Source organism: Centrocercus urophasianus, unplaced genomic scaffold, assembly GCF_019232065.1.
Source record: "Centrocercus urophasianus isolate 14NV4802_14NV808 unplaced genomic scaffold, USGS_Curo_1.0 seq_14, whole genome shotgun sequence".
NCBI classification, from domain to species: domain Eukaryota; kingdom Metazoa; phylum Chordata; class Aves; order Galliformes; family Phasianidae; genus Centrocercus; species Centrocercus urophasianus.
In genome coordinates this window covers 28,915,232-28,942,981 of record NW_024884586.1, presented here as the reverse complement: position 1 = coordinate 28,942,981, position 27,750 = coordinate 28,915,232, and the positions used below count along the sequence as shown (strand labels likewise).

Here is a 27,750-nt window from a genome sequence, read left to right as displayed (position 1 = left end):
CGTGCGGCGGCGCGGCGGGAGCGGGCGGACTGCGAGCACACATCCCGCACGTAGCCCGCGTATTAATCAGCGCGGGGCCATCTGCCGCCTGCTCCTTAAAGCGCTGGGGGTTGCGGGCGTCGTGAGAGTGCGGTTCGGTGTTGTGCGGTAACAGCGATATCAGCGCAGGGCTCCGATAGCAGCGTCGTCCCTGAGGTGCGGGGCTGAGCAGAGGCGCACAGCTGTGCGCACCCTGTCCGGGCGTCTGCAAAGTTTGGTCCCGTTCCGGAGTCCCGTCCCGGCCTGGAGCCGGCGGGCATCACCTATCAAGGCGGGTGCCTGCAGGGCAGCGGCGCGCCCGTCCCCGCCGCACCATGCCGCTGGGGCACATCATGCGGCTGGACCTGGAGAGGCTCGCCCTGGAGTACGTCGTGCCTTGTCTGCACGACATCGGCTTCTGCTACCTGGACAACTTCCTGGGGGAGGTGGTGGGCGACTGCGTGCTGGAGCGGGTGAAGCGCATGCACCGTGACGGTGAGCTGGCCGACGGGCAGCTGGCTGGCCCCAGCCGCGGTGTCGCTAAGAGGCATCTCCGCGGCGACCAGATCAAGTGGATCGGGGGCACGGAGGAAGGCTGCGAGGCTATCAACTTCCTTCTCACGCTGATCGACCGCCTGGTGATGTACTGCGGCAGCCGGCTCGGCAAGTACTACGTAAAGGAGCGCTCTAAGGTAAGTGGAGCTGCTCGCGGCTGCGAGAGGTTCCCTGCTCCCGGCCCGGGGACGCTCCGTCGGGCTGATCCCGCGGCGCCGCTCCGGGCGGCACCGGGAACGCTGTCCTGGTGACACCCGCGGCGGGAGGGGAGCACGGACGGCTTCCCGGAGAGGGGCCCCTCGGGGGGCTGCCCCGTGCCTCGTCCCTGGTACCGCTCCCTCGTCCGTTGATGGCGTTGTGCTGTGTCCCGTCGGCACTTCACTTCCCAGCTGCGGGGACCGTCACTGCCGTGCTGGGAGTACCCTGCCAGAACAGCCTTGCTGTGAGCTTGACTGTTCTTCAGGGACTTGGTTCAGGTTGACGGAGAGCCCTTCCGTACGCGGCTGGATCGGGCTGCTGGGCTACTCGCGGCCGTACGGCAGGGTAGTCCTAGCTAGTTTCAGTGTTCGTGCCAGTGTCCTATAGCTGAAGAGGCTATCACTGCACCCGCTGGGATTTGGCACAAAGTAAGAGATTCTCTGTCTTAGTGTGGCAAACTTTTTGTTTTGGTAGGAGAGAGTCTATATTTTGTTCCGAAGCTCCCTTGTTTGGGAATGGAGAGGACCCCTGTGTATTACCGTTGTAGATTTCTTTCCCAATGAAATTTGTCCTTTTTTTGGTAATTAAGTCTGGCCTAACTTCGCTATTCTGTCTTGCTGTGGTGAAGCAGGCTGGTTTGGCACCAACTTTATTTCTTTGTCTTGAATGTTGAAAGTGTCCTTGTTTCTTTTTTTTTTTTTTTTTTTTTATTTTTTTTTTTGAATTTTATAATATATAATTTTTATAAAAATTAAAAAACAATCATTTTTTTTTCGGAAGTGCAAAAAATAAAAATTTTGTGTGGGTTTTTTTTTTTTTTTTTTAATTAAAAGACAAATGAAAGGTTAAGTATTTGGTTGGGTCCTAACTTGCAACGAACTAAAGGGATGTGTGATTCGTGATGAGATTCTTTTTTTTTCTCTACAGAAAAATGAAGGAACTTACATGCCATATTTACCAGCTACTTGGGAACCTCTTAGAACCTGTGTGTTGGAAGGCCCTCACACACTTCCACACAGTGATGGGAAAAACACAAGGCTGGAGCACAGCTCTGTTGTGCAGCCCCACTGAACTGCCCATCGATCTGGTTAAAGCTTGGGTAGATTTAGTTAAAAATGAGTGGATCACTGTTCACTTATCTGTGGTGTAGGGAAGTATAAATACTCAGTCTGCTTGGTCATGCATCTAAAGGCATCTCAGATCCTTCTCTGGGTGCCTTCTGATTGCCTAGCTTCTGAAGGCACAATGCTGTATGTTAGCAAGGTGTCTGGGGAAAACTCAGCTAGATGTGGGAGGGCTGCTGGTGCTGGCTGGGGAGAAAGGTCTCTTGGGATGTAGAGTCTTTGAAATGGAGTTGTGGTCTTGCCACAATTTTGTGCCAACAGTGGTAACACATGATAGAACTTGTTTTATAAATAAGTACCAAGCTGCTTGCTATCGAGTCTTTTGGCCCTTGTGATTCACCAGGGAAGTATCAGCCTCCAAGTAGTATGTGAAAATGCTGCACAACAACATGAGATTGAAAGGGGCTCAATATAGTTTGCAAAACTAAATGCAGAGAAATATCCATCTGAAATTAAGAGTAACAAATCCCTTAATGATAATAATATAAATGCCATAGATATGGGAGTAGCAGCTGTCATGTGTAGCTGGCATGTGGGACACCTTTGCCAGGAAGATTATTCCCATGACTCATCAAGTGACTCCTGCAGTGCATGCAGGCTCCCATGTCACCTATGGGCATTCTCTTTCCACCATTAAACCAGCCCTTTTTTCTTGTTTTCTGAAGACTTGTGAACACATACGCTGAATTTAAAAATATGATTTTCTTTTTTTTGTTTGTGTGTATTTTTGTTTTATCAACTGTGCACAGAAGTGGATGCTCAGAGAACCTCTCAGAGGGAGATGTTTCTAAACAACTGGGCCAACACTTCTTAGATAGGGATGTGCTATTTATTGGTTTGGGAAATAAATATTTGACAGATAGGGCTAAGAGTTCCATAGCAATCTGTTGAAAGTGTAAGCCTTTGGCTACATGGTAACTCCTTGTTGTGGAAGTGAACTGGCCTCATCACTATTTATATGTTTAAGGTTTTTAAATAATAGTATGTCTTTAATCTGCAGACTAAGTATTGAAAAAGTAGGAGTTTTCTTAATAAATGAACTTTTATGAGCTAAATGTCTGCTTATTGTAATGTGCTTCATGGGTTTCATTTTTTCATAGCTAAACAAATGTCAGAAGACAAGAAAGACTCTTGTACAACAAAGGAAGCTTTCCTTGCAGCTACATATGAGAAATGAGTCAGAGTAGGATTTTGTTGTTTCCATATGACTTTCAACACCATTGCAAGAAAGTTGAGATTGCATCGAAGAGAATGGATGGAAGTTAAACTTTTACAAGGGTACCGGATACGTTTAAGAGCTGTTGGTTGGTATTTGAGGGCTGATAATGAAATGTAACCTTTCATCCTTGCAAAGCAGTGATCCAAATTTATCTTTGGAACAAGTCATATTTAAAAATATTAGCTGACATGGTTAAAAGATAAAAATAACCAGATAACATCCTTTTAGAGTGCTCTTCTATTGCAGACCCCACGTAGTGTTAGTTGGTTTCTGCATCCTCTTAAAGTAGAGTTTCTATTTGGTAGTGAAGTAATTCAGTTGTTCTCTTTTTGCAGTGGATAATGTCTGAGGATCTCGCCAAGATGTATTTGAGCTGGATTCAGTCGTCTTGGTATGAGGACATTGACATCCTTGCACAGAGTGACTCTCTGGCCCAAGGACAGATACCATATTCTGATGACCTATCTGCATGCTGCAGGAACTCTGGTACTGAGCAGGGAGCGGCTGGCTGCTGGCCAGAGCTGATGAGCAAGGCAGTAGCATACTCTGTGAGGCCAATCATCTGGAGTGTTCTGAAACCAGTGGCACCTCAGGGGCTGCCCATGAAGTGCTGCAGCATCTAGCTCCTTCTGTCCCAAAGTCTCCCTTGGTGATAGTTGGGTTCTGCAGGGGCTCTTGGTGCTGGAAGTCTTCCCATCTGTGAAAAGCATGAGCCCACCTGCATGTAAGGTGTGGAGGTGACACGGGCCTGCCACGTGTTATGGAATGATCCAGGGGCAAGAGTGAAGTTCTATAGATGAGATGTCTTGTGAAAAATCCTTGTGTGTTATAAGTAAAGAATCCAAGGCAACAGTAGTTGTTTTTTTTTTTTTTTTTAAATAAAAATAGGGTAATATTTGCTTACAGATACAAGAAATGTGATTTCTAGGTTGGAAGCTGCAGGTGTGCTAGTTGCTGGGGAGTTCAGGGTACTTGCCCTTTCAGCAGCCTGAGTGGTACTTCAGAGCTGAAGGAGCCCTGGGTGTGTGCAGTGGGAGGCAGGGGACCTTGCCTGTCCCTGAGGGGATGTGGCTGTTCCCCTGTTCACACTTTTCTGAAGAAGAGTGGCATTCCCTGCAGTCAGGCAGGGTGCCTGAGTGATGTCTTCTGCCAGCATCTGCTGCTCTGGGCCACTTGTGCCAGGTCAGCACTGAGGCCCAGTGTGCACTAGTCCCCAGATGTGATGGCCTGACAAGGTGGCTTGGTAGAGCTTGATGTGGACTCTGTACCCTGGTCCTGGCAGTGGCACAGCCTGCTGCATGTCACTGATACCCTTCTGGTGCTGCTGTGAGTTGAAATCTATGTGAGGGTAACTTGTGGGGTACCTTGAGCTGGTGAGCCAACTGGCTACAAAATGAGGTAAGAAGCCCTAGTCCTAAGAGCTGACATATATTGAAGAAAGCCTGAGGCTGACATTTTAAGCTCAGAATCCAAGTCATACTGTTCAATATCAAGTATATGGCCTGAAGTTAAAAAATGTTTTCAATATGAGCGTCGTTTGCTTAGAAGTCCCTGTGGGATGTGAACTCTTTTGAAAACCGTGCTTCAAAAGCTTACTGTGGGCTTTTCACTCTTCTTCTGAAATGCTTTCTGCATCCTCATGATGCATACCTCCCAGTCACCCAGACCCTGGTGGGCTCTCTTTGAAGGTCACAGGAGAAGCAGGCACAGTGTGGTGGTGGCACTGCATGGCTCATGAGTGACAGCTGAAAAATGATGCAGGTCCTTGTGTGTGTTTGTAGATAGGTTTTGAAACCTGGCCTGTCTAGCAGGTTGTTACCAAGATTTCTGTTCCCGAGGATTTAAGAAATACATAAGATGGCACAGATCAGGTTTTTTTTTCTTCTTCCAAATTCATCAGATCAGATAATGAGACAAAACAGTTTTGCATTTATTTATGAGAAAAAGAAAAATTCTATTCTATGCTCATAAGAATTCAATTTCTGTCCATTGCAATTAAAATGGGAAGAGACACTGCTTTTTCTGATTTGAGGTGCAGATGTGAGGAGCTGGATAGCAGAGCTGAAGATCTGCCTATAGAAATATACTGGTTCATTGTTCTTCACAAAGGATTTTTTGATACTTGCGTAGCAGCATGCCTTGCAATTAGTTGACAATGGGAGGTCTGATGCATACTGCCATCCAGAAGAAATATGCATAATTTTTCTTTCTTTTTTTCCTAATCAAATGCACATGTTCTGGCATAGTGGGTAGGTAGGTTCAAATCTGTTCTTCTGGCTGGCTGCCGGCAGAGTCCAGAGGCACTGGAACTGTAAATACAGCAGACAAGTCATTTTATGATATCAGACTGAGGAATTCAGCATTGGCAGGGATCCTGGAGTGGTTGCTTTGGCTCCATGTCAAAACTGATGTTTATATGTGTTTGTCAAGCAGGATTAGTTAGCTTGGTTAATTATACACATGAATGTATAATTTTTACTTGACAGTCAGAGCAATAAATGAATATAAACCTGGGTATATTGGCTTGCTTTTATTTTTCATCAAATTATTCTCAGTGACTTTTTGAAAGTTTCAAAATATGTTTATTTTCTGCAATCTATCAGCAGGGATAGAGTATTAGCAAAGAGGATCAACATTTTACAGACAGTGGTGCATGTGCCCACAAGTGAGCTCAGGAGCATGGGTGGCCTTGGTAGAATGTTAATGGAGCTTGTACTTAAGCTGCTTATAAGCCACTTCACTTCAAACCTAAGCTTAATACCCCTTTCATGTCATTGCTCCTAAGAACCCGAGTTCAGTGCACTGATGATAGTCTTACTTCATGGCAGAAATGGAGAAACTGCACCATCCTCAGTGAGTGTGGCACCAGAGCCTCTGCCAGCCAATGGCTGCTGTTGGCTATCCTGCCCAGCCCTTGCTGAGAAGTCTGAAATCACCCACTGGTCTCCTTGAGGAGACTGTCCCTGCACTATGCAGTCAGGATGCAGAGGAGGACAGAAGATGGCTATTCCTGCAAGATGGGGGAAATGAGTGGAGGATAGATGGCATGGAGGGCACACTGTTTGTGCACGCATTTGAAGTGTCAGGGTGGTTTATTCAATATTTTTCATGTCTGTAGTTTTGCAGTCAGGCAGTGCTTGATGAGACTAGACTCCTGAGCTGTATAATGATGGCAGAGCAGTGAGGTTTTTCTACAGTCTTCCACATACTGGTAGCACATCTTCCTCAGTACCTGCCTATCCATTGCAACAGCTGTTTTGGTACCAATCCATTCCAGTGCTGCTATGTTAGCTTGTAAAGCCAGAGACTTGCAGGTGAAGCCATACTGATGTGCATGCCAATGTCCCTATTACTCACAAGTCCTAAGTAAATAGGTGCCTCTCAGTTTGTTTTTGTATAAGGGTTCATTGCTTGTTAGCTGTTGATGTAAGCCTTACCCAGCTGTGTGGGGAGGAATGTGGTAAGCAGATGGCATGAGTGCCACTTGGGTAATGGTGTGCTTGTCCTTTGGACTAGGTGGGTGTGTGTGGCACTGTCAGGCACGGTGTCCTTGGGAGAGTTGCTAGGGCAACTCTAACTACTAAAATCTAACTGCAGAAGTAAGATTTAAGTCAGCTAACATCTTCTCTCCCTTACTTTGATCCCACTTCGTACCTCCACACCTTGGAATAAAGTAATGTCACACAACATTTGAAATCAGTCAATTCCCAGCAGCACATGCGGGATTCAGAGGGCAGTGCCCCCCACTGCCCCTTTGCCTGGTAAGGAGGGATGAGCTGACAGCCTTTTTCCAAGGTGATTATTAATGAACAATTGAGTTCATTACAGCTCAGTGCTAATAACAGCTTATGTTTAAATGAAGATGCATTGATGCTGGTAACACTGATGCAGGACAACGTGTACACAATAAAGTGAACTTTTTCCTTTCCATTAAGAATTCCAGCTGCCTGTGCTGACCCTGATGTCCTTACTTGATATCAAAGTAAACTCTTGTTTCATCAACTTCCAGACTTACTTGATTTGCGCAGCCTTATCCTGGATGTTGCCTCCTGAGAAATTGTCTTAGATTAATCCCGGAAGCCTTTTCTCCCTCCCTTTTCTCTTCTGCTACACCTTTTCATCTTCTAAACACAACTTTTTTTTTTTTTTTTTTTTTTTCTCCTTCCTCTCAGCAGTGATGATGGTGATGGGGCTTAGCAGGCTGCCCAGGGAGGTGATGCAGTTACCCTCCATGGAAGTGTTGAAGAACCATGTAGATGTGGCACTGCATGACATGTTTTGGTGAGGATGGGCTGGTGATTGGGCTGGATGATCTCATTAGTCTTTTCCAACATTAATAATTCTATGATTCCTTCCCACATGTGGAAGGGTTGGGGCAGAGGGAAGATAGAATCAGAGAGGAGGTAAAATCACAGTGACCCGAACATGGATGCATTTTTAATAGATGAAAAATTGATGCTTGCTCAGTGGACTGGGCACACTTAGAAATTAACACCAAATATTTCAAGATGACTCTTACAAAGTACTTATTAAATACTTACTTTTCTAAGAAGTTTTCTCCTACTTCTGTTTTAAGGATTGTCTTTCCCTCATTATGTTGTAGGTAAAAGGTAAGTTGTCCTTTGGCACCAGCAGGTTGCAAAGTGCTTGTCCACTTTGCAGTGGATGGCTTGTGAGAGTTAGGAGGTCAGGAAGGGAAGCTGGTGAATAAGTGTTGCTGGTTTTAGGCTTATGGAGGAGGATATGCACATGGTAACTTGAGGGAATTGGGAGCCCTTCATTGGATTTATCATGACTGTAATCCTTCTGTTTCAGTGCTGAGAACTGAAAGCATTGTTAGAAGGCTGCCAGCAGCATAAGGCTGCCTAAGGTCTGGAAAGGCTTTATTGGATTAACAGGGGAGATGTAGGGCTGAGATGCTTTTGGAACTGCTCCTGGTACCTGTACAAGGGCAGCTGATATCCCCTTGGTGGGCTCAGGGTTATGAATAACTACTGCAGGGTGGCTTTGCAAAAGGTTTTGATTTACGCTTTACATTAGGTAGCAATTTGTTTCAGATCTTTTATTGCTTTGAAAAGAGACGACAGGGAGTTGGTCAGGAAAGCAAGAAGATCTCTCTAGATGTTTAGACAGCGAGGAGGAGGAAGAAAAATAATGAAGGAAGCTTCTGCCAAATAGTCTGTCTCCTGCTGCTTGAGTATTCACAGGCATGCCATTCATACTGCTCCTGCAATGGTCTGGAGAGCTGTAAACCCCATTTCCCCTGTCACTTGCATCTACATCTTCTGTCCCTCAGTGACGGAGGAGCTCTTCCCCACAGTCATTTTTTTTGTCATCATTGTTTTTCAATAAGATGCACAGACGAAGAAAATCAGTGCCATCACAAAACACTTAATGGAAAACATTTGGTTACAGAAGCAGCTTGTTGCTCTAATTTTGCACAAGTAAAATAGTGCAAGAGATTTTACTGAACATAATGATTCCATGAAAGCTCAGCAAACATTTGTGCCACCAGCCACCCATGGCACAAATGAACAGTGTAGATTAGAGGAGTGTATAGAGCACGCTGTCTACATAGTCTGGAAACAGTTTGCCCAAAGCTTTGTCAAATGGAAATGGCAGAGTAACCACATCTTTTGGCATACACCAAGGAATTGCAACCTACTTTGTAGCAAGGAATAACTTTTTAAAATATATATATTAAAAAAATACATGTGAATATGAAGTGTGTGTGTGTATATATACACACACATATATATGTATATATATATATCTATCTATATATATAGATATATAGTTCACATCCTTTTCATCAGGATACTCTTTACTTTCTTTTCAGATCTGACTGGCCAAAAAAAAACATTTGCATTTTTTCACTTCTGTAAGTCATAATAATCTTTGCATAGACCTTATTTCTTGCACTGTCACTTTTTAAATTACAATTTGATAAGACAAGGTAAATGTTTCTGAAGGTTTGACTCCACATCAGGAACTGAAGCTTTTTTTTTTTTTTTTAAAGTCCATTTGAAATCAATGGGTCTGTAGCACATCCTTTTGTGCTTGTCTTGGACTGTGCTACAGTATTTAGACTACTTCAGGAAAAGTTGTGATTTCTTGTTCTGCCCTAATTCTTCCTCTGTTTTGTCTTGGTTTGGAATAGATTTTTTTTGCTGCTTGGGAGGGAGTAAGGAGCCTTTTTTGATGAAAGGCTAAGTATGCACGCTGTTCACACTGTAGATGGCAGTTAGGATTTGTTTCTGACTTTTGTAACTGTTTGTCTCGCAGCAAACCTGCTCATACCAGGAGAGTTATCCCAGCAGCGCATATGGGGACGTATATGCTGCCCAGTGCAGGACTGGGGAATGCTGCCTGAGCAGGGAGAGCCTGGGATGCACAGCAGTGTTTGGCAGGTGTGCTCCAGGCAGTGGGTGCTGGTGGAAAAACATCCAAAACTTGAGAAATTTGGTAGGAGTGTGTTTTTTTTTTTTTTTTTTTTTTTTTTTTAGTAGTACTTTAAATCTCAGTTCTCAACTTTCCCATTCCTAGGTTAAGTTGTGCTTGTAGTGTTTGCTGCTGTAGACTATGTGAAGTGTAACTGCACCTTTCCCTTCTAGTTTCCTATCCGGAATCTGGTAGAAGTAGTTTGAAGGCGGAAAAGGGAGGAGCTTCACTGTAAGTGCTGTAGCATGTCCTTCCATTGAGGTATTCAAATTATGGTATCTGACTAGCCATGCATGAAGAGAACAGGGTCCCCCAGATGTACTGATAACTTCATTCTTTACAGTATTTACCATTGCTTCCATTTTCCTAAGTTAACATGAGTTCTGCTTTTCTCTGGCTGTGCAGCATGTGCACGGTGTCTCTGGAGCTGGCCAACAGGAAGGGTCACTGCCTGGTTAAGTATTTTACATGCTTCCTCTTTGCAGAGGAGCAATGAGAGAATTTGCAAATGCAAGTCCTTGCTGACAAATGTACTGTAATTTAACATATGATAGTTGTCAAAGGCTGACGTGTCAAGGTTTTACATTTCACTTATTTCCAAATACACAAATTGGCACCTAACTAGTGACTTAGAGGTTCAGTGCCTGCCTGACAGAGATAATTTCTTGGCAATAGTGAAAATGTTGTTGACCTGTATATTGGTGTGGGTTTTGTTTTTTTTTTTTTGTTTTTTTTTTTTTTTTTTAATTAATATGCCTGCAAGTGATAGAAATACTTCCTATTTCTTGTTCTTTGTGTTACAGTTGTCTTCTGCTAGGTCTCGGTTAAAAGCCTGTCTGCTTACAATCCACAGAACAAACTTCAGCTAAGCGTGATAATTTGGCTGCAGTTAGGAAAAACAGCAAGTTATGCTGCTGGTGACTAGAAGTAGAAATTGTGTCCCATGCCTACTGATGCTTCTATACCCCTCTTTCTCTGACTGGCCCCCCTTTGTCTGTATCCCCCACCTTGTTAGGGGGCTTCCTACCCCCTGCCCTCTTGTCTCCATCCCAATAAGCAGCAGGGGTAGGGACAGGGCTGCTGGCCCTGGCTGCCCAGCAAGTACCCCAGAGAGCAGCTCCCACCCAGCCCTGTCAGCCACACCTGCAGTGGCTCAGGGGACACACTGCTCCCATCATGCTGGATGCCAGAGAGGAAAGCTTTTGGAGAGGAAGAGGAAAATGAAGGGAACAGAGCCAGAAAGACCTCTCCAGGCTTTCTGCATCCTCAGGAAACATCCTGAGCCCACACTACAGACCACACCTCCTGCTCAGCGCTTGCAGTGCTTCCTGCAAAAACTACTTTGCATTCTGAGAAACACTATTACTTTAAGTCCTGGTCCCAGATTCTGTCTTGAGACCTTCTGAAGTCTGTTGCTGTGGGAGTTACTGGGTAAGGATGCAGGAATCAGCAGAGAAGCAGAGTGAAGGGGGCTGGGAAACTTGCAGCCATGGCCATGTCCTGCACAGGGCCACCACCTGGGTAGTGTCTCTGTGAGTGGCCATACTGCCATAATGTCAGCCTGTAGGGCTGGATTTTTTTGTCAGGTGGTGGCAGCATAAATCTGGAAGAGTGGAAGAGTCTTGACCAGTAGAAAAAAAAAAGAAGTAGGATTTTAGCAGACTGAGTTCACATCTGGGCTCTGGTGCTGCCTGGCAGCTGGGTTTTAAGACCTCCTCAACTGTGGGTCGAGGGCTTTTCTAAAAGGTAATGTGCAACTACAAGGGTATGAAAATAGATGGAGCTCCATTTGCCGTGTGCATTCATATGTGTATCTATGCATGCTTTCTTTGCTCAGAGTTGCCTAGTTCCTGTTGACACACATCTTGCTATTATGAGCATCAACTGTGGATGGTGGGGTGGGGACACAACCACACTTAAATGAATAGATAGATTTATTTATTTACTAATATGTTTTTATTGCCTAACCTTAGAACAGGTGTATAGTTGTATCATCATAAATGGCCTTGAATTTGAACAGCTTCTCTCTTTTTCTGTGGGGAAAAGTGCTGTGTCACTACGAACACGTTCACCCCCTTTTATTGCACCCAGACTCAACAGATTGCATTGGTGTGAGGTACAAGGGTAGCCAAAGCAGGTAAAGCCTTAGAGATAAAGACTGCTTATGTTGTTTAGGCACAGCAATATTACTTCTGATGGTAATTTATTATAGGTAGCTTTAATGAGTTTACCCATAAATATTAATTTACACAAAGTCCTGTGCAGGGTAAGTGTGCTGTTAGCTAGGCAATGTCCTTCACAAAGGTGGGGGCAGCAGGAGGCGAGTGAGATAGCTTCATTGCAAAGTTAAGGTAGGAGATAACTGGTTGCATCAATTAGCCTTAATTTGGCAATACTGCTGTGATAACAAACACTTGAAAACCATTCACCTCAGTTTTAGTGCAGTAATGTTTGGGCAGCCTTTGAAGCCTGAATGGCTTTAACAGCTTTGTGAGCAACCTTGAGGCGCTTTTAGGATACTCTATGTCACAGTTTAGTCTGGACCCTGCCACCTTTGGTATCAAGGAGGGACACATGCTGCTGAGACAGGGGTGAAGGGGAACGTCTGTCCCCTGTGAGGTTGTCTTCAAGTTGGTGGTGGTTCACAGCCACCTTTGGTGTGAGATGTTTGAGGAATGCATAACAGGTGCCACCTAGCAGGTGTTAGGTGATAAAGCCTTGTGGGCAGCACTGTTCACTCACCCTGGGCCCACAGGTTTAAAAGTGAATGACAGGTAACAAAGAAAAAGAGCTTTAGCCAGCTCATGCAGCTCTGATAGCAGCAAGAAACCTGCAAGAGCTTGCTGTGGTGGCTGTCTTTCTTGGCCTTTTTTTAATGCACCTGTAAGAGCTTTGAAATACACAGAAGTCTTGAAATGTTGCAGTGAAAAACGTGGTGTAATCTTCTGGGTGATTGGTAAGTACAGAACTGAAAAGGTCTTAATTCCTGACAACGGATGCAAGAATGGAATAGTAAAGGAGCTATGACCTTATCTTCTTACAACATAGGTGGGAATATCCCGTGGAGGATGTATTTGCTGGTTGCCATGCCTTTATTCCCCACTGGGAGCCTGACTACTCAGGGACATCCTTACATATTTCCTTAATGAGCCTGCACTGACGAAGCCCCTTTCCACGGGGGTGGCCTTCTCCCTGCCCCCTGGGGCTTGTTACAGAGCTTACTACATCTGTGCTGGATGTGCACCTGCACTGGATTTGTACCCATGCTGGGATGTGCACCCACATTAGATGCATATGGAGCTTTCTCATTAGTGCTGGTCATCCTAGTTTGCTTCTTGGGGGAGAGGGATAGCAAAGTAGTTTTCTGGGTGATTAAAGAGACCTTTAGGTACAGGCAAAAGTAATCCAAAAGTGCAACATCACAGGGCACTTTTTTTGAAGCATAGGTGTTTTAGCCTATCTGTAAGAGGCATGCAGGTGTGGGAGACCAGTGAGACCCAGCAAAGAGAAGCACCCTGCTGGTGCGTGCTGCAAACATATATTTTTTTTTTCCTCTTCCCTCCACAGCTTCTCTATGAAGTGTACTCTGGAGGAAAGTTTGCGTTTGATTGCTGATAGCCTCACGCTCTGCACGTAGCACTGTCATTAAACCATCATCTTGCTGGCCAGCAGCCAGGGCCCGGCAGCTGAGGGTGGGCGGTCCTTCTGAACTGAAGCAGCCTTTATTGATACACTGGGGCACTGCGCATGTTTACAGCTGCTAATTGGGGGCTTAAACTGAGTATCTTTGACTGAACTAACTCACTGGCAATAGCTGTTTAAATTTCAGGTCCTGCCACGATGGCATGTCTGCTCTTCACAGCACTTTAATCTCTGTTGTAGCTGTATTGTCTCTGCCTGCTGGCAAGGAGCAATGGCTGGGTAATGTTTCAGCCTAAAAACTAGTTTTAGGTCAGAAGGTGATGTAAAATAAGTCTTAACCTGATTTTCCCATTGCAGAATGTCAGACATGAGCTCTAGGAACTGGAGAAAAGTGTTAATCGACATATGTGCAGGAATATGTGGATTATTAAACATACAAGACAGAAGATTAAACTTTTTCTCAATTAGAAGAGACAAAGGTGCTCACTGCAAGTACAGCTGGGATCCTACGGCAATTTTAGATTTATTTCCTTAAACCTTAGTCTTCTCTTTTCTCCTGGTCTTGCCAAGAGACTGAAGACTGTGTCTGAGTGGTAGCCTGACAACAGGAGATGTTTTGTTAAGTCAAATAAAATAACAATCCAGACAGTATATGGAAGAAGGTAAATGTAACTCTTTCATCCATGAAATAAAAAATCAGATTCTTCTCCTTAGAAACAGGAAGACCTTCCCCCTCCATCAGGTCCTTTGCAGTTTTCTGAATAGCCTCTCCAACTCTGGGACCCCAAGAAGCATCCAGCAACGGGGAGATCTTGATGAAACTCACTGTTGTCTCCATGCTCAGTTCACAAATGCTCCCTTGGCAACTGCAAGTTGTTACTGCCAGCTCAGGTCATGTCTGTTGCATGATTGCCCTTTGCCTTCTCGCTGTATAGTGGCAATGCCCTGACAGCCAACTGGAAACTGGAGAGCATCCACACTTATCTCAAAGTGGATGTTCTGCTAAGAAAAGAAGAAAAAGAGTCTTATTCTGAAGCTGTCCTTCTCCATAATAGAACTCTTTAAGCCACGAAGAGCTAAATTTTGTTGTCCATCATTAGAAAAACTTCATGAGCCTTGTTACAGATTAATTTAATAGTTCATTTTAAAAATCAATATCAATCCATGGTCTAGCTGCCTTACATACAAATTCCATAAGATTTGAACGCTTACTGGGGACCCCTTGAACTGCCACTCAAGCCAGTCATCAACATCTGCATGGTATGATGATAATTCATAAACAGAACTTCCATGTGTAATTTTTTATTTCTGCTTACTGAACCTCTTCTGGAGCTAAGAGTAGAAGCAATCTTCTGTCTTACTTCCATAAAAATAATAAGCAAAAATAACCACAGTACTTTTGAATCATTTGCTAGAAAATTTATCATCTTTTTCAGCGATATTCTCCCCAGTTCCCACTCTCAGGCAGCCACTCAAAATTTCTCCAAAATATGTCTCTGTGAACCTTGCAAATGATAATTGAGCTATAGTGGTGCATGTGAAAGACCAAAATGGAATGAGAAAGGTTAATTTTTTGGTCTTCGAAGATCTCAGTTGGACAGTCAAGCTCATGCCCATTCAAGGAGAAGCAAATAGCAGATCAACTGGCTAAAATCCTGTCCATAAAAACCAGAATTTTCGTACAGTTACAAGTTCTTGCAGCAGAAATGAAGATGTATGTCCAATATGCACTGCTCTAGACTTTCATAGAGAAGGAGTCTCCCGGTATAGGGTCCTTATCAGCCATTCATATCTCATTTGGCCCTTCAGAAGACTCTTCTCACTTGCTTCCCAGGCACCTTTGTGCTTAGGGCTACTTCTACAAGCTAATGAAGGAAGTTTCAGGCAAACAATTCTTGAAGGTGAATTCATGGAGTTTGATCTGCCTTGTTCTTAATGGAAAAAGGTGGTAGCCCCAGGGTTTTTATTATCACTATCAGCTTTTTTACTTTTTTAGATGTTTTCTATGCTGCTTGGCTTTAGGCCTCAGTATGAAGATGATAGTTGAAGTGAAAAGATATAGGTGACTTCCCCTGCAAAATTCAAGCCCTTTTTCCAGTGTTTCTTAATTATATATTATATTATGTAATTCTTCCTCATAACCTTCTCCCCTCTTGCTTACACCCCAGAACAAGAAGCTGACCAAGCAGAAGGTGAGGCATAGCTCTGTAAATCCAATGGCTGGTCAACTTCAGGCTGAGAATCAAGTTATGGGTTAGGAGTTGAGGTCATGGTTTCTCATGCAATGCTGCTGCTGAAGCCCATTTTGTGATTTCTGTGAATGAAGTGAGCAGGCTTTTGCCCCTTGGAACTGATGATTCTGTTTCCACTAGGCGTGAGGCAAATGTCTCTGTTAGTTTTATTTTAATGTAATTTCCTTCTCTTTGTTCCCAACCATCTCTACAGGGTAATAAATTAGACCGATTTTCATAGTTCATAGTTGTTGAGTGTTTTAACTTTCATAAATTCAAATAAACTAGCATTTAATAATGTTCATGAATTTTTTTTATACTAAACTGTTATGTGTTACACAGTTTAAAAAAAACAACAAACACTTGAGCACAATTGGGTGCAACAAGTGAGTACTTAATAAACATCCTGTTGTGCCTGTGTCAGACAAGCCTCAACTGAGAATCTCTCATCTTTGATCATCAAATGTCAGACTACTCATGTTCTTTTAATGTGGAGCATGCTGTGTGCCTTATGCTTTCTGGCTGTACAGACTGTCGGCAAACTAAAAGCGGTTTGAGTACAATATGCACTCAGACCTAAGTCAATCAAGTGAACCCCAGTAATCCTCATTTCATAAATTTTGATAAAGTGATTTTTCTTGTCACTTGAGTTGAAGGTTAGCAACCTCATATTGAACTAAAATTCTGGAAATTTGGAAGCGTGCAGCCAAATAAAAATGTATCTGAAAGCTGCACTGGTTGTAACATCGTTTAATTCTTTTTAGTAGCTTGGTTTTCCAGACAGCCACTATAGCAGTATTTTGGGTCAGCATTGCTTTCTGTATGTACAGTTGTTCATTTCATCTGACAGAATTTACAAGTGAGTTCTTAATTTAACTGTTTGATGCATGAGCTGTATGCAGAGGTCATCTACACTAGGGATTAAAAGTGGTAATTGTTCAACAGTATCCAAGACTCTGGTGCAGCAAATGGAAAAAACAAATTTTAAAGTTTTTAGTTAATGGGTCATGTTTGTTGGCAGGGTGGAGATACACAAGTCACTTCTCTGTAGTTGCAGATTACTAACTCTGAAAGGAAAGGCTGAGATCAGTGTGGGTTGCAGCAGCGCCTGTGCAAACGACCCTAGGAGCATGAGGGGGCTGTGGCTGAGCAGTAGGCGAGGAGAGCATCTCCTCCTTACTCGCTGCCATTGTGGTCTCCTGTTCAGCTTTGTGCATCTTCTAGCTGAGGTGTTTTCCGAAGTGTTTTGTTCCAAGTATCAGTCCACTCCAGTGCTGCTTGTTTTCTGAAATGTACCAGAATGATGTCTCACAGCATGGTCCTTGCTATCAGCTAAGAGAACATGTTTTTTTTTCCTTACTAGAAGCATTGGAAAGCAGGGAAAAAATCTCTCTGTGGAACTGTTGGTTTTTTTATCCATCTCTAAATTTTGCTATTTGATGTCTTGCTATTTGACTTGCAGATTTTTCTGGTTGACCTGAGTATAATACTTAAAAATGAAGGGTGAATAACTTACTTTCACAAGTTCTATGCAGCGTGGAGCTTCCTGATGATTCCTGGCTCCTTACTAAAGCTGCTGATTACTGCTTGTTTAACAGGTGGTTGCTTTGCACCCTCTTGGGATACCTAACATCTCTGATAATGACAGTGCAGAAACTGAAGTGTTGATAATTTGCTTTTTATTGTCCAATTTTTGTAGGCTTTAATTTATGACCCACTGGAGTATTGGTCTTCAAAATACAGTGTGTATATGTGATTGCAAGTGTATGCACGTACATATTGGATCTTAAATTTCAGCTGTTGATAAGGCAAATCCATCTATTTTAACTCGAAATAAGATGAGTAGCTGAAGAAATTTCCTCTGGTGCTTACTGTGGGAAGTTAAGCCCATGGATTGTATTGCCAAATAAAAGAAGTTAGGTATGTTTCTGCTTCCTGCTATCTGCTGGAGTTAGTTTAGGATTGAAATTGGCTGATGAAAAGAGGTGCTCCCCAAAAAGCAGTGCACTCTTGTGGGCACAACAGTAAAAGAAAGTTTTAATTGATGCTCCCTCACCTGAGGGGTGAATGGCTTAATTACCATGATCCACCCTCCAGCTTTTGTTGCAGTCCCTCCACTTAACTGGCAAATACCAGTGTTTACCAATTACTTAAATTAATTCTGGGTTATGCAGCTCATCTGCTATTTCTTGCTTGCTTTGAATGAATTCAAAAGTAGTGCTAACAGCTGGAGTCCCTCTTGAAGTGAGCTTGATCTGCTCTGGAGCTGCTCCAGCCAGTTCTCTGATAAAGCCTGATGTAGTTTTAGGAGGACCAGAATGATTTCCCTTCATTGTTTAAGGTTTTGTTCAAATATTCTCCATGCCAGGAACTTTTGCTTTTCTCCCTTTGCTGCTACTAGCAAAATTTCTTAAGTTAAGTTATAGCAAGGCCAGAGCTCTTGGATTCTGTGGGAATTGTTCTGCTGGTTGATCCCTAGGGGCTTTGTGTGTTGTGGTTGCAAAAGGTGCCTGTGGTAAATAATGCATCATTGTCTCCAAGTTGAAGCACAAGTTTTGCTAACAGAACATACCGTGTGAGGGAAAACTCTGGCATTATGCCCAGATTTCAGTGGTAAGCAAAGCACCTAAATCCCTTTAAGGATCTAGCCTGAAATATGTTATTCTCCAGCACCTTTTTTATTATGATGTTTAATAGCTGTAGCACTGGGTAGTTCTGGGGGCACTTCAGTAATCTTGTCGCATAGGCTGCATCTCCCTGGTGGCAGCTGTGCTGTCTGTGATAAAGGCCTGCATCCCACTCTTGGCCTGCTGCCTGGCTACCGGAAGCCTCTGCCCCCTTTCCTGCCCTCTCAGCTGCTGGGGTCATGTTCCAGACATGCAGGGACCAGGTTTAGAGAAGAGTTATTTAAATTGTTAGGCTTCATGCAGCTCACTTGTCATGCAATGGGTTAAGAGCTCACCTCTGTGAGTTGCTGTGCTGGAATGGGGAGTGTGCAAGAGGACTGTCCCCCTCAGTGTGGGTATGGCTCCATCAGAGCATCCCTACAGCCTATTATGAACACATTTTCAGTGCTTTGCTTTAAGCTGATAGTGAAGTGTAAGCTTAGCTATGAAGCCATTTGTAGACCAGAATGACAACAGAGCAGACAGTACAGATGGCAAGGCAACTCACTAAGTGCCAGGTGTGATAAGAGAGGGCTGAGAATTATAAGTTTTTGCAGTTGTTCAATATGATCTCCTGCCCCTATGAGGCACCAGCCTCAAAGCAGCGGTTGCCTGACGTGTCTGGGTACAGAGTGAGTTGTGACTTACTGCTATCTGCAGGTACTACTCTGCTGGTCCTCATGGGGAAGAAGCAGAGCCAGTTTACACATCACTTGAAGTGCAGAGCTGTATTTTTACAGCTGTAAGTGTGTGTGTACATCCTAACTACCCAAATGCTGCTCCTGGTAGATGAGAGTCCAAGGGATCCATTGTGCTGGCTGACAGTGACTTCTACCCCAATCCCAGTACCATGAACAGCCTGGCTTTACATGTGCCAGGAAGCAAAATTCAAGAACCCTGGTATTCCTAGGTGTAAATTTCAGTTTTTCTTTGTAAAGCTTATACTGCATCTTCAATGCTGTTGCTGACCGTGCTTGGCAAATTATTAAGGGCAGGTCATGCCAATGGTGCAAAATCATATAATCTTCCTGTGGATTAAGCATGTACAAGACCTTGGATAAAAAAGTTAGGATATCAGAGAAACAGTCCAGCAACATTCTCATAAAATTCAACATGAACAAATGTGAAATCCTGCCTTTGTGAAGGAAGAGCTCCTGGGGGGCTGCTCTGCTCCCCAAGGAAACCTGAAGACTCTGGGGATCTCGATAAGCAGCAAGCTGAAAGGGAGCCTGTGGTGTGCCCCTGCACAGCAGCATCCAGGCAGTGGCATAGCCACAGAGCTGGAGTATGATCACCCTCTCTACTCAGCCCTGAGAGACTACTTCTAAATATTGAGTCTGGATCTGGATATATGAATATATCCTGTCATCTGCCATCACTCTTGCTGCTAATACTGGCAATGAAAGGAGATGTTGGAGGGGGTGGGAGCAGGACTTCTATTGCCTTGTTTTTAGAGCAAACCCCATAGAAGGTGACTGGTATCACTACCAAGTGGTTCCAGTAGTGAAGGAATGACTCTGGGACAAAAATCTTGTATCCAACCAGTAGTCTCTCCTGCTTTTCCCTTCTTTAGGTGCTAATGATGTTAACTCAAGTTAACTGCTTGAAAAAGTTAAAAACCCTCTTAAGATCCTTCGTCTTGATTTCAGTCATGTGGTTTGGAATAATTCATACTGAGATTATCTCATCATTCAAGGTGAAATTTCCATGGTGAATGAAATAATTGTTTCAGCAGCTATACAAATGATCAAAGCTTCTGAAAACTGTTTGGTTAGTTCTGTGGCTCAGTCTATGAAAGCAAACATGTGCTGCCCTGTGCAAACACAGCACAAAAGAGTTAGACTTTGCTCTGTGGACTTCCACCCACCCTTCCTGGGGAACCTCACTTTGTGTTGGATCAACGGGATGTATATGACAGAGATCAGAAAATCTGAATAGAAGATGGAGGTAGTAAGGCATAATGTCCTGAGACCACTTTCTACATTCATTATGACTGGCAATTCAGTTTTGCAATGACTGCTCAGCTTTAGAAACTCAAGCAAACTTTATCTCGAACAGCTTCAAAGTCACGTAGCTTGTAGAGAACAAAAACATTGCATCATAAATACCAGTTGTTTTTTTTTTTTGCTGTTGTTTTTGTTTTTTCGTCTTGGTGCATATACTGTGAAATATGAAGGTTATCTATTTCCTGTTTGGAATTTCACATTGCTGATCTACCCAGTGGAAAAAGGGTTTTGTGTGAAAATTCCTCCTGGTGCAGCTTTTGTACATATAATCTGAAAAATGCTGAGCAAAACGGGTGATGGGAGGATGCTCAGGGAAGAACAAATGAATGTTGGCATCTTGAAGAAATAATTTTCTACAATCTTTATCTTTTTTTCAGGCTATGGTTGCTTGTTATCCTGGAAATGGAACTGGGTATGTGCGTCATGTGGACAATCCAAATGGTGATGGGCGCTGCATCACCTGTATTTATTACCTGAATAAGAACTGGGACTCCAAGGTGAGTGAGCCACAAGGCTGAGGCAGAGCATGAAGAAAAACTACTTCAGAAACAGAGCTTTGGAGAAGTCAGCTGCTTCTGTGAACTGTGATAAACTTTTGAACAGATGGTCCATTCTTCATTGCTTTACATATATTTGTTGGTGTTTATAGCAACCTCTTGGAAGTAAGAATCTGAACTGTTTCCTTATCATTCTGTCTCCCATCCCACACACATATTGTTTTGTTGTTACAGAATAACTCTTGTAAGCACTGGGCTTTTGCACTTAGTTTTGTTTAGAGAAAAAGAGCAATGAAACTCTAGAAAGAATCATAATCCCTTGAGGAATAAGTGGGTTCTGTGAGCAGAGTAAAGAAACAGCCCAAATCTAGCATTTAGACTTACAGGAGTTTTTAAGGCAATTGCAATTGTGGTTTTCTTCCTTATGATGGAGAGTGGTCAGGCCCTAGAATGGACTCCCCAGGGAGCTTGGCTCCAAGCCTGCTGGAGTTGAAGAGGTACCTGGACAATGCTCTCAGGTATAGGGTTTGGAATTGAGTGGTCCTGTGTGGAGCTAGGCCTGGTGATCCTGGTGGATCCCTCTGAGCTCAGCATAATCTATGATTCAAGAAGATGGAACAGGCACGTGGCTTAGCTTGTTCTCTGCATCTTCAATCACCAGTGGGTCAGGGTAGTACTCTTGCTTCTGCCTGTATTACTAAAAACAAGTCAAGCCTGGAATTTACCATACTTTTAGTTTGGAAACAAAATAAGGGTTTATAAACAAGATGTTTTTTTACACTTCTAAACAATCAAATTGTGATTCTGTGAAATAGCAGCCTTTCAAAATCTGAAGGGGAGCTACAGGAGAGAAGGGGACAGACTGTTTGGCAAGATTTGTGGCAATAGAACAAGGGAAAATGGCTTCAAGCTTAAAGAGGGTGCATTTAGGTTAAATATAAGAAAAAAATATTTTACAGTGAGAGTGATGAGGCACTGGAACAGGTTGCCTAGAGTTGTGGTTGATGCCCTGTCTCTGGAGACTTTCAAGGTGAGGATGGATCAGGCCCTGAGAAAAATGATCTAGCTGTGGATGTCTCTGTTCATTACAGGGAAACTGGGCTAGATGAACGTTAAAGATCCCTTCTTAGAATTCTAAGGATTCTGTGATTCTACAAAATACAGGCTCTGAAATACCATAAGCAGTTTTCTTGCAGTTGCTGAGAGGAGACTGTGATCTTACACTGAAGTAGAACATCCTTACCTGCCCTGCAGCATCCACTGCTTCCAGAGGTGTAGCTGGAAACTCAAAAGTTTCTGGGCATTTATGACAGGGTCACTGTTTTCTTTCTTGGATCATTTACTTTACCCAGATATCTATGCTAAAACATTACAAACTGTTTGAAAGTTGAGGTGGCCAGGAAACACAGTGTACAGTTCCAGTGTTGTCATATAGCTGCCTTAGTTATTATTAAATGTTTACTATGTTTGGATGGTGTGGAGGTGAAAATAAGTTGTTACTTGCATCAATATGTGGCTGTTTATGTGTGTAACAAATAACTTCTCCTTTTCTTCCAGCTCCATGGTGGAATTCTTCGAATATTCCCAGAAGGGAAGTCCTATGTAGCAGATGTTGAGCCGATTTTTGACAGGTTGCTTTTTTTCTGGTCAGATCGAAGGAACCCTCATGAAGTCCAGCCTTCTTATGCAACCAGGTACATTTGATGCTGAAGTTTTCAAGGAAAAAGCAAAGCATGGCTTCTACCAATACACATCATTTGTATCTAAAATTAGGGCTATTGAGTATTTGTTTTAAGACATATGTGCATAAAAAGTAGATAGCCAGATTTTGAATAGATTTCATATTTTTCAGTTACTAGAATTTCATCAAATGAGGAATAGCAAGTTTGAAAGATAAATTCTTTGTGTGATGGAAAAAAGTCCTTTGCCAGTGACAGAAGTCTTCCAAACTGGTCATAGCTGTTTAGCTGGGAAATGTTGGGTCACACTTTTGCCCTTATAACACTACAGGGATTCTTGGGGCTACTGTCTGTCACCAGGCTATGAAAAGCTGAAGTGACATAGGCAGCTCCAAGCTGCCTAAAGGCATCCCAGAACAGAAAAGCATGCAGAAGTCTGTGACTTATTTTGCCCTCTGTTACCAGGGGCTGTGCACTCTTTTATGCTTTCAAGCAGAAATTCTCACCTATATTTCTATCTTACTTGTTTGAATACACATATAAAGTGCTATCTGTATTTGTCTTCAAATATGTGCCATTTGTGTCCTTTTTTGATTTATGAATTCAATTGTTTTATTGTTTGATTTCTTAAAAGAATTGAACTTATTAACAAAATTTGAACCAAACACAAGATTTCTTTCTTTTATAGATATGCCATGACCGTGTGGTATTTTGATGCTGAAGAAAGAGCAGAAGCAAAAAAAAAGTTCAGGAACTTAACTGGTATGACTTTTAAAAAATATTGTAGTTAGAAGAGTAAGGCCTTAGTTTTTAGGACTAGTGATTTGAGATGAATTAGGACAGTTATGAAAATAGAAAATTAAGGCCTGGCCTCAATAACCTTGATGGGGAGTATGGAAGAGGTGATTTTTGATTTTTCTTCTAAAACTATGGCTGAGATGTTAATTTTACTTTAGGATTAACCTCTTGGTGGACACATTCACAATGACCTTGGAATGTATAGACTATCGAAGTTAGAAAGAAACAAAGTTTATAAACACATACAAGCACACCTTTTGGCAGACAGTTTGCTAGAGTAGCTGTGATAATGGTGCTTTCCATGCACTGCCTGCTTTCAGCTAGTTTCACAGATGGCCTGAAATCATCCCAGAGACATTTATGTGGAACCCCAGGATGACCTGACTCCAGCCTTCCTGTCTGCAGCACCTGGTATTGTAGTACTAGCATACAAGTAGGGGACTGAGTATCCAGATGTGCTCTCATGCCCTATGCTCATGCTCAAAGTGTTTTTTGGATCAGTTTCATTTCTGGTCTTTAGGGACTGCCTCAGGCAGTTCCTCAGAATGCAGTATCAAGAGTATTCTTTCTTTTTCAAGTGTGTGCTACTCAGCTGGAGACCATCAAAATCATAATTAGTCAAATGGTTTTCAGAATAGACTGCTGTCATTTCTGTAGCTGGCAGGCAGAACAAATACAGACTTCGTTCTTAGCTGGGATTATGAGCAAGGAGCCAAGAGTTGGGAAAAAATTACCACAGATCTGGAGTCTCTGAAAGATTACTGGGCTACTTAAATGATGTATAACTTATATTCAGGATCAGCATGGTAACAAAACAAAACCTTAGTAGGACTGTCTTGCTAACATGTTGTGGGTTCATGTAGCAGTTAAGTCTACATGATGAATTCATATCGAGAGTCTCAAGTGGAAGTGCTATCCATTGAAAACGAACTATCTTTATTCTGTTTCTGGTTTTGAATGTATGCTACTGGAACTCTCTGACTTAACTATGGCTTTTCTCGGTTATTTTTATCTAGATGCAAGGAAGAGAGAAGCAGCTCTTAATGAAAACTAATCAACTATTTCTGAACTTTGTGAAGAAATAGGATCCCAAAGATGACTTCTATTTCCAATGAACCATGGCACATTTTTGTTATGCACAAGAACGCACTGGTTGTGTCTCTGTCTAGCATGTGCATCTTGTATTGATGGTACTTAAGGCAGCCTCCTGTCATGCCTGCATCTGGCAGAAGGAACTGTTGTTTTCTATTTGCCTTTTGCTGGAAAAAGTAACCAGGGTTTTAATTTAAAAATAAATAAGTAAAAGGGAAAAGAAAAAAAAAAAAGCCTAGTGGTGGTGGCTCGACCAACTGGCTTTTGATCACTTTTGTAACCAAGGTAACAATCATTGGAACTAGTGGGAAAAACCTGAGTCTTATTTGCACTTTACTGAGGAAAAAATATAAATCTAGCTCAATATAAAGGAGCTTTGCAAGTTTAAAGTCTGCGGCAGACTGCTGATGGGTAAGGAAAGATATTGGAAATGTGATATTAAACTGGATTTTTTTTTAGGGTCTCCTATTGTGTGTCCCACATGAGCTTGTTCGTGGACCGCTCATCAGCTTTCCTATATGGAACACTGGCTCAGCTCTTCTGTAGCAGGAGTTTCCAAACAGACTTCTGTCTTCATCACATTTCTTGGAGTTCAATTGTTTTTTGTTAGAGCTGTGCCATTGCACTTCTCTTTCTGTCCCAGGCTGGAGAGGGAAGTGGTTATGCATCAGTCCACACGTTTGTAAAAGCATTCCCTTTCTGTTCTGAGCTGGATTGGTTTTGTTTTCTATTTTAACTGTTTGTTAAAGCAGCTGTTTCCTCCCAGAAGTTCAGTAAACTTTGAAGGCTGATGGCGCAGAAAGCACTGGCTCTAAAGGCCAACAGTTATGTAGAGTTGAATGTCTTTTTAATGACTCTTCTCCAGCAGGCATATTTTGTATGATACAGATGTGAATCTGAAATGAAATACATGTCTGGCAGTCTGACAAATGTATGGTAATGACTGTTGACATGAAGTTGATTTCTGTGCTGCTTATCCCTAGTTAAGACACTTGTTTAGCTTTGTTTGCATGTGTATGAAATTTGAATGAAACAGTGATTCTGTTTCAATTCTATTCTGCCAGGTAACTACTTCTGTTATGTTCAAGCCGTGAGATATACAACAGATTATTCAATTGGCAGAGCACTTTGTTTTTTCTCCATTATTTTCTAAAAAGTTAGATGAGTAACTGCTGAGTTATGTCCAATCTGTTTAAGCTACAGCCTATAACCAGCACTTACTATGCAGTTTGGAATAGCTCTTAATGGAGCTGAGAGCTTTTTCTGTGCCACCTGTCCACAGTAGCCAAGGTGGTCTTCCTGTGCTGCCAGTACCCGGACCAGTCTGCCACACCATGCCAGGCTGTTGTGCTGTCAGTGGGCCTGGGTCTGTTGCACCTCAGCTAAAGGATGAACAGGAAGCATGCAGTGGCTGCTGTTAAGCTACAATGACAAAAGGGTAACAGCTACAAAGGATAAAAAAGATATAAATTCCCTTATGCTAAACAATAATAATAGAAATGGAGTATTTCTTAAACAGTTTTGTGTTAGAAAAAGCTGGGCATCCTTCAGCCTGCTCTTGAATTTTGAATGTAAATACAGTAGTGCTATGGAACCCCTCATCCTCTCTGTCTTCTCCCAGAGATCTAGCTTTGGCTGTGTGGACTGGACTTTATTCAGCCTGGTTGTGCACCTTAAGGGAGGAATATGAGGGAACATGTCACAAACACTCTCATAACTCAAAACTACGAAAACACAGTTAATTTGATTGATGTCCTTTAATCTTAGGAAAAACATTATTCTGCTTCACTTGCATCTAAATAACGCAACATAGACTTGAAAGAAACTTAATGATGACTTGAAATTCTCATTCTTCAATGTTTGTGTGTGGAGAAAGTTAGGTCTCTTCCCCAAGTGTGAGAGGTAACCCTTTGGAAGATGGTAGGTGTCAAATTCTCTGAAAGGGTCAAACTGAGGATTGATATATAAAAGATGGGAGGAAAAAATCTCATCTTGTTGTATTGCTATGCAAAACTGGGAACGGAGCATGAGTTTTAAACTTCTGTGTACTTTTAAGTGAGGCAATGACAGCTAAAGTAGAGCAGATCAAGTCTTGTTTGCATTAAAACAGTGCAGTAGGAAGATATTAGTACAAATCTCACTGGAGCCTAGAACAGTGGAAAAATGGTAGGGTGGAAGGGAAAGGACTTGCATAAAGTTTGGGAAAAAAAGGTACTTTGGTTACTACGAGCTACCATCTACCTTCAGCAGTGGGTAGCAGCACGTGGTAAATGGAGGTTGGAACAGTATAGATGCACTTATTGTAAATAAAGTACATACTTTTCATTTTTAGCTTATATTTTCCTGGTCTAGATAGAGGAGAGAAAACAATTATCCTGTGGCAGAGAACATTGCCTTCTTCTTTGTTAACACTGTAGTGAAATACAAAAAAAAAACCAAACAAAAAAAACAAAAACAACAACAACAACAAATATTGAAACCGATTCCTGTCTTCTGTTCCAGAACTTTCCCTTTCCAGGTCAGTGGAGTGGTCTCCTCAAAGATGTTGTAATTTAATTGGGTGGTGGTGGGGTGATTGATGGTCATGTAGGAATCCAGTCTAATGTTTTCTATGTAGATTTCCCATAGTGGCAAACTGTTCTGTGGGAATGTAATTGTATAAGAATTCTAGGGGCAGCAGAGGGCATTTCAAGGAGATTCCTTCCTTTCTTTGGGTTTTGTCTTCATGGTAAAGTGGCTGAAACATTAATGGCCAAAGAGCACTTCTCATCCAGTTGTGAAAAGGCATTTAACTTCTAGTGCTCAAAAGCTTTTCAATTTTAGGTAATGTGCCTTCTTCATTCATATTTGTAGAGATGCTACATGCCACATGTACATGTCCTGCAGTTTATCGTGGCTCTTTAGGAAATCTATTTGCCTTTCCAAATGCAATTTCATTCAAATCAGGGTGTGCTAGGAAATATGCAGAGCCACCAGGCCACAGTTTTTGATAGATGAGGTTTGTTATGCCGGAAGGAAAAAGGCCAGGAGACAGTTAAGTAGTCTAGAGGCTATTTGTAATGAACCTGTAGCAAAACTTGCAGACTATTTGGGCACAGTAGCCTCTAATAAGTCTCATTTTCTCTTGATTACTTCTGGTTCTATGACAAATGGCCTCAACAAAGAAATGCTTAGAGGCCCACTTTGTTTTGGTTTTTTTTTTTTCCTTTTCTTTTTTTCTCTTTAAGCAGTTTTAGTCCTTTCCTTCTGAGTTTTTTAAAGTTGTTGGTATATATATATATACATACTGCTGTTGCAAAACAGCTGGCTCTAACACCACTTGCATCTAGAAGAAAATGTATCTATTTGCAGGCAAATAACTAGTTCTACTTTGACTGTTATGTACTCCCAGCAGATATCTGAGAGTGAGTTATGACTACATCTTCTCTTGTCAGGTTGTATGCTGGTCAACAATGCTGGCACTTTGCATTGGATTGATATGGAAACCTGTAGTAGTATTTTATCATGCATCACATTTTGTGTTCCTGTTATTCTTTCTAAAGAAAAAGTATGGCAGGAGTCAATAAACACTGGGTCATGTTAAA

The 27,750-nt window shown here is 42.5% G+C and overlaps 1 protein-coding gene across 2 annotated transcripts; it reads left to right on the top strand.

Annotated features, from left to right (window-relative positions):
• EGLN3 (egl-9 family hypoxia inducible factor 3) lies at positions 1 to 27,750 on the top strand. 2 transcript variants are annotated; one of them, XM_042813543.1, is made up of 5 exons: positions 5 to 710; positions 20,478 to 20,597; positions 22,155 to 22,291; positions 22,965 to 23,038; positions 24,091 to 27,750. In XM_042813543.1, the coding sequence occupies exons 1-5, from the start codon at positions 354 to 356 to the stop codon at positions 24,126 to 24,128; spliced, it is 726 nt and encodes a 241-aa protein (XP_042669477.1). In that variant the 5' UTR covers positions 5 to 353; the 3' UTR covers positions 24,129 to 27,750. The 2 variants fall into 2 exon arrangements, with proteins under 2 accessions (XP_042669478.1, XP_042669477.1); XM_042813544.1 differs by lacking the exons at positions 20,478 to 20,597; positions 22,155 to 22,291; positions 22,965 to 23,038; positions 24,091 to 27,750 and adding an exon at positions 3,450 to 3,986 and having other exon boundaries at positions 1 to 710.

Coding starts and splice junctions, on each gene's coding strand:
- EGLN3 (XM_042813543.1), top strand. CDS start 354: ATGCCGCTGGGGCACATCATGCGGCTGGACCTGGAGAGGCTCGCCCTG. Junction 20,598..22,154: donor ATAAGAACTGGGACTCCAAG/GTGAGTGAGCCA, acceptor CTTTTCTTCCAG/CTCCATGGTGGAATTCTTCG. Junction 22,292..22,964: donor CAGCCTTCTTATGCAACCAG/GTACATTTGATG, acceptor TTTCTTTTATAG/ATATGCCATGACCGTGTGGT.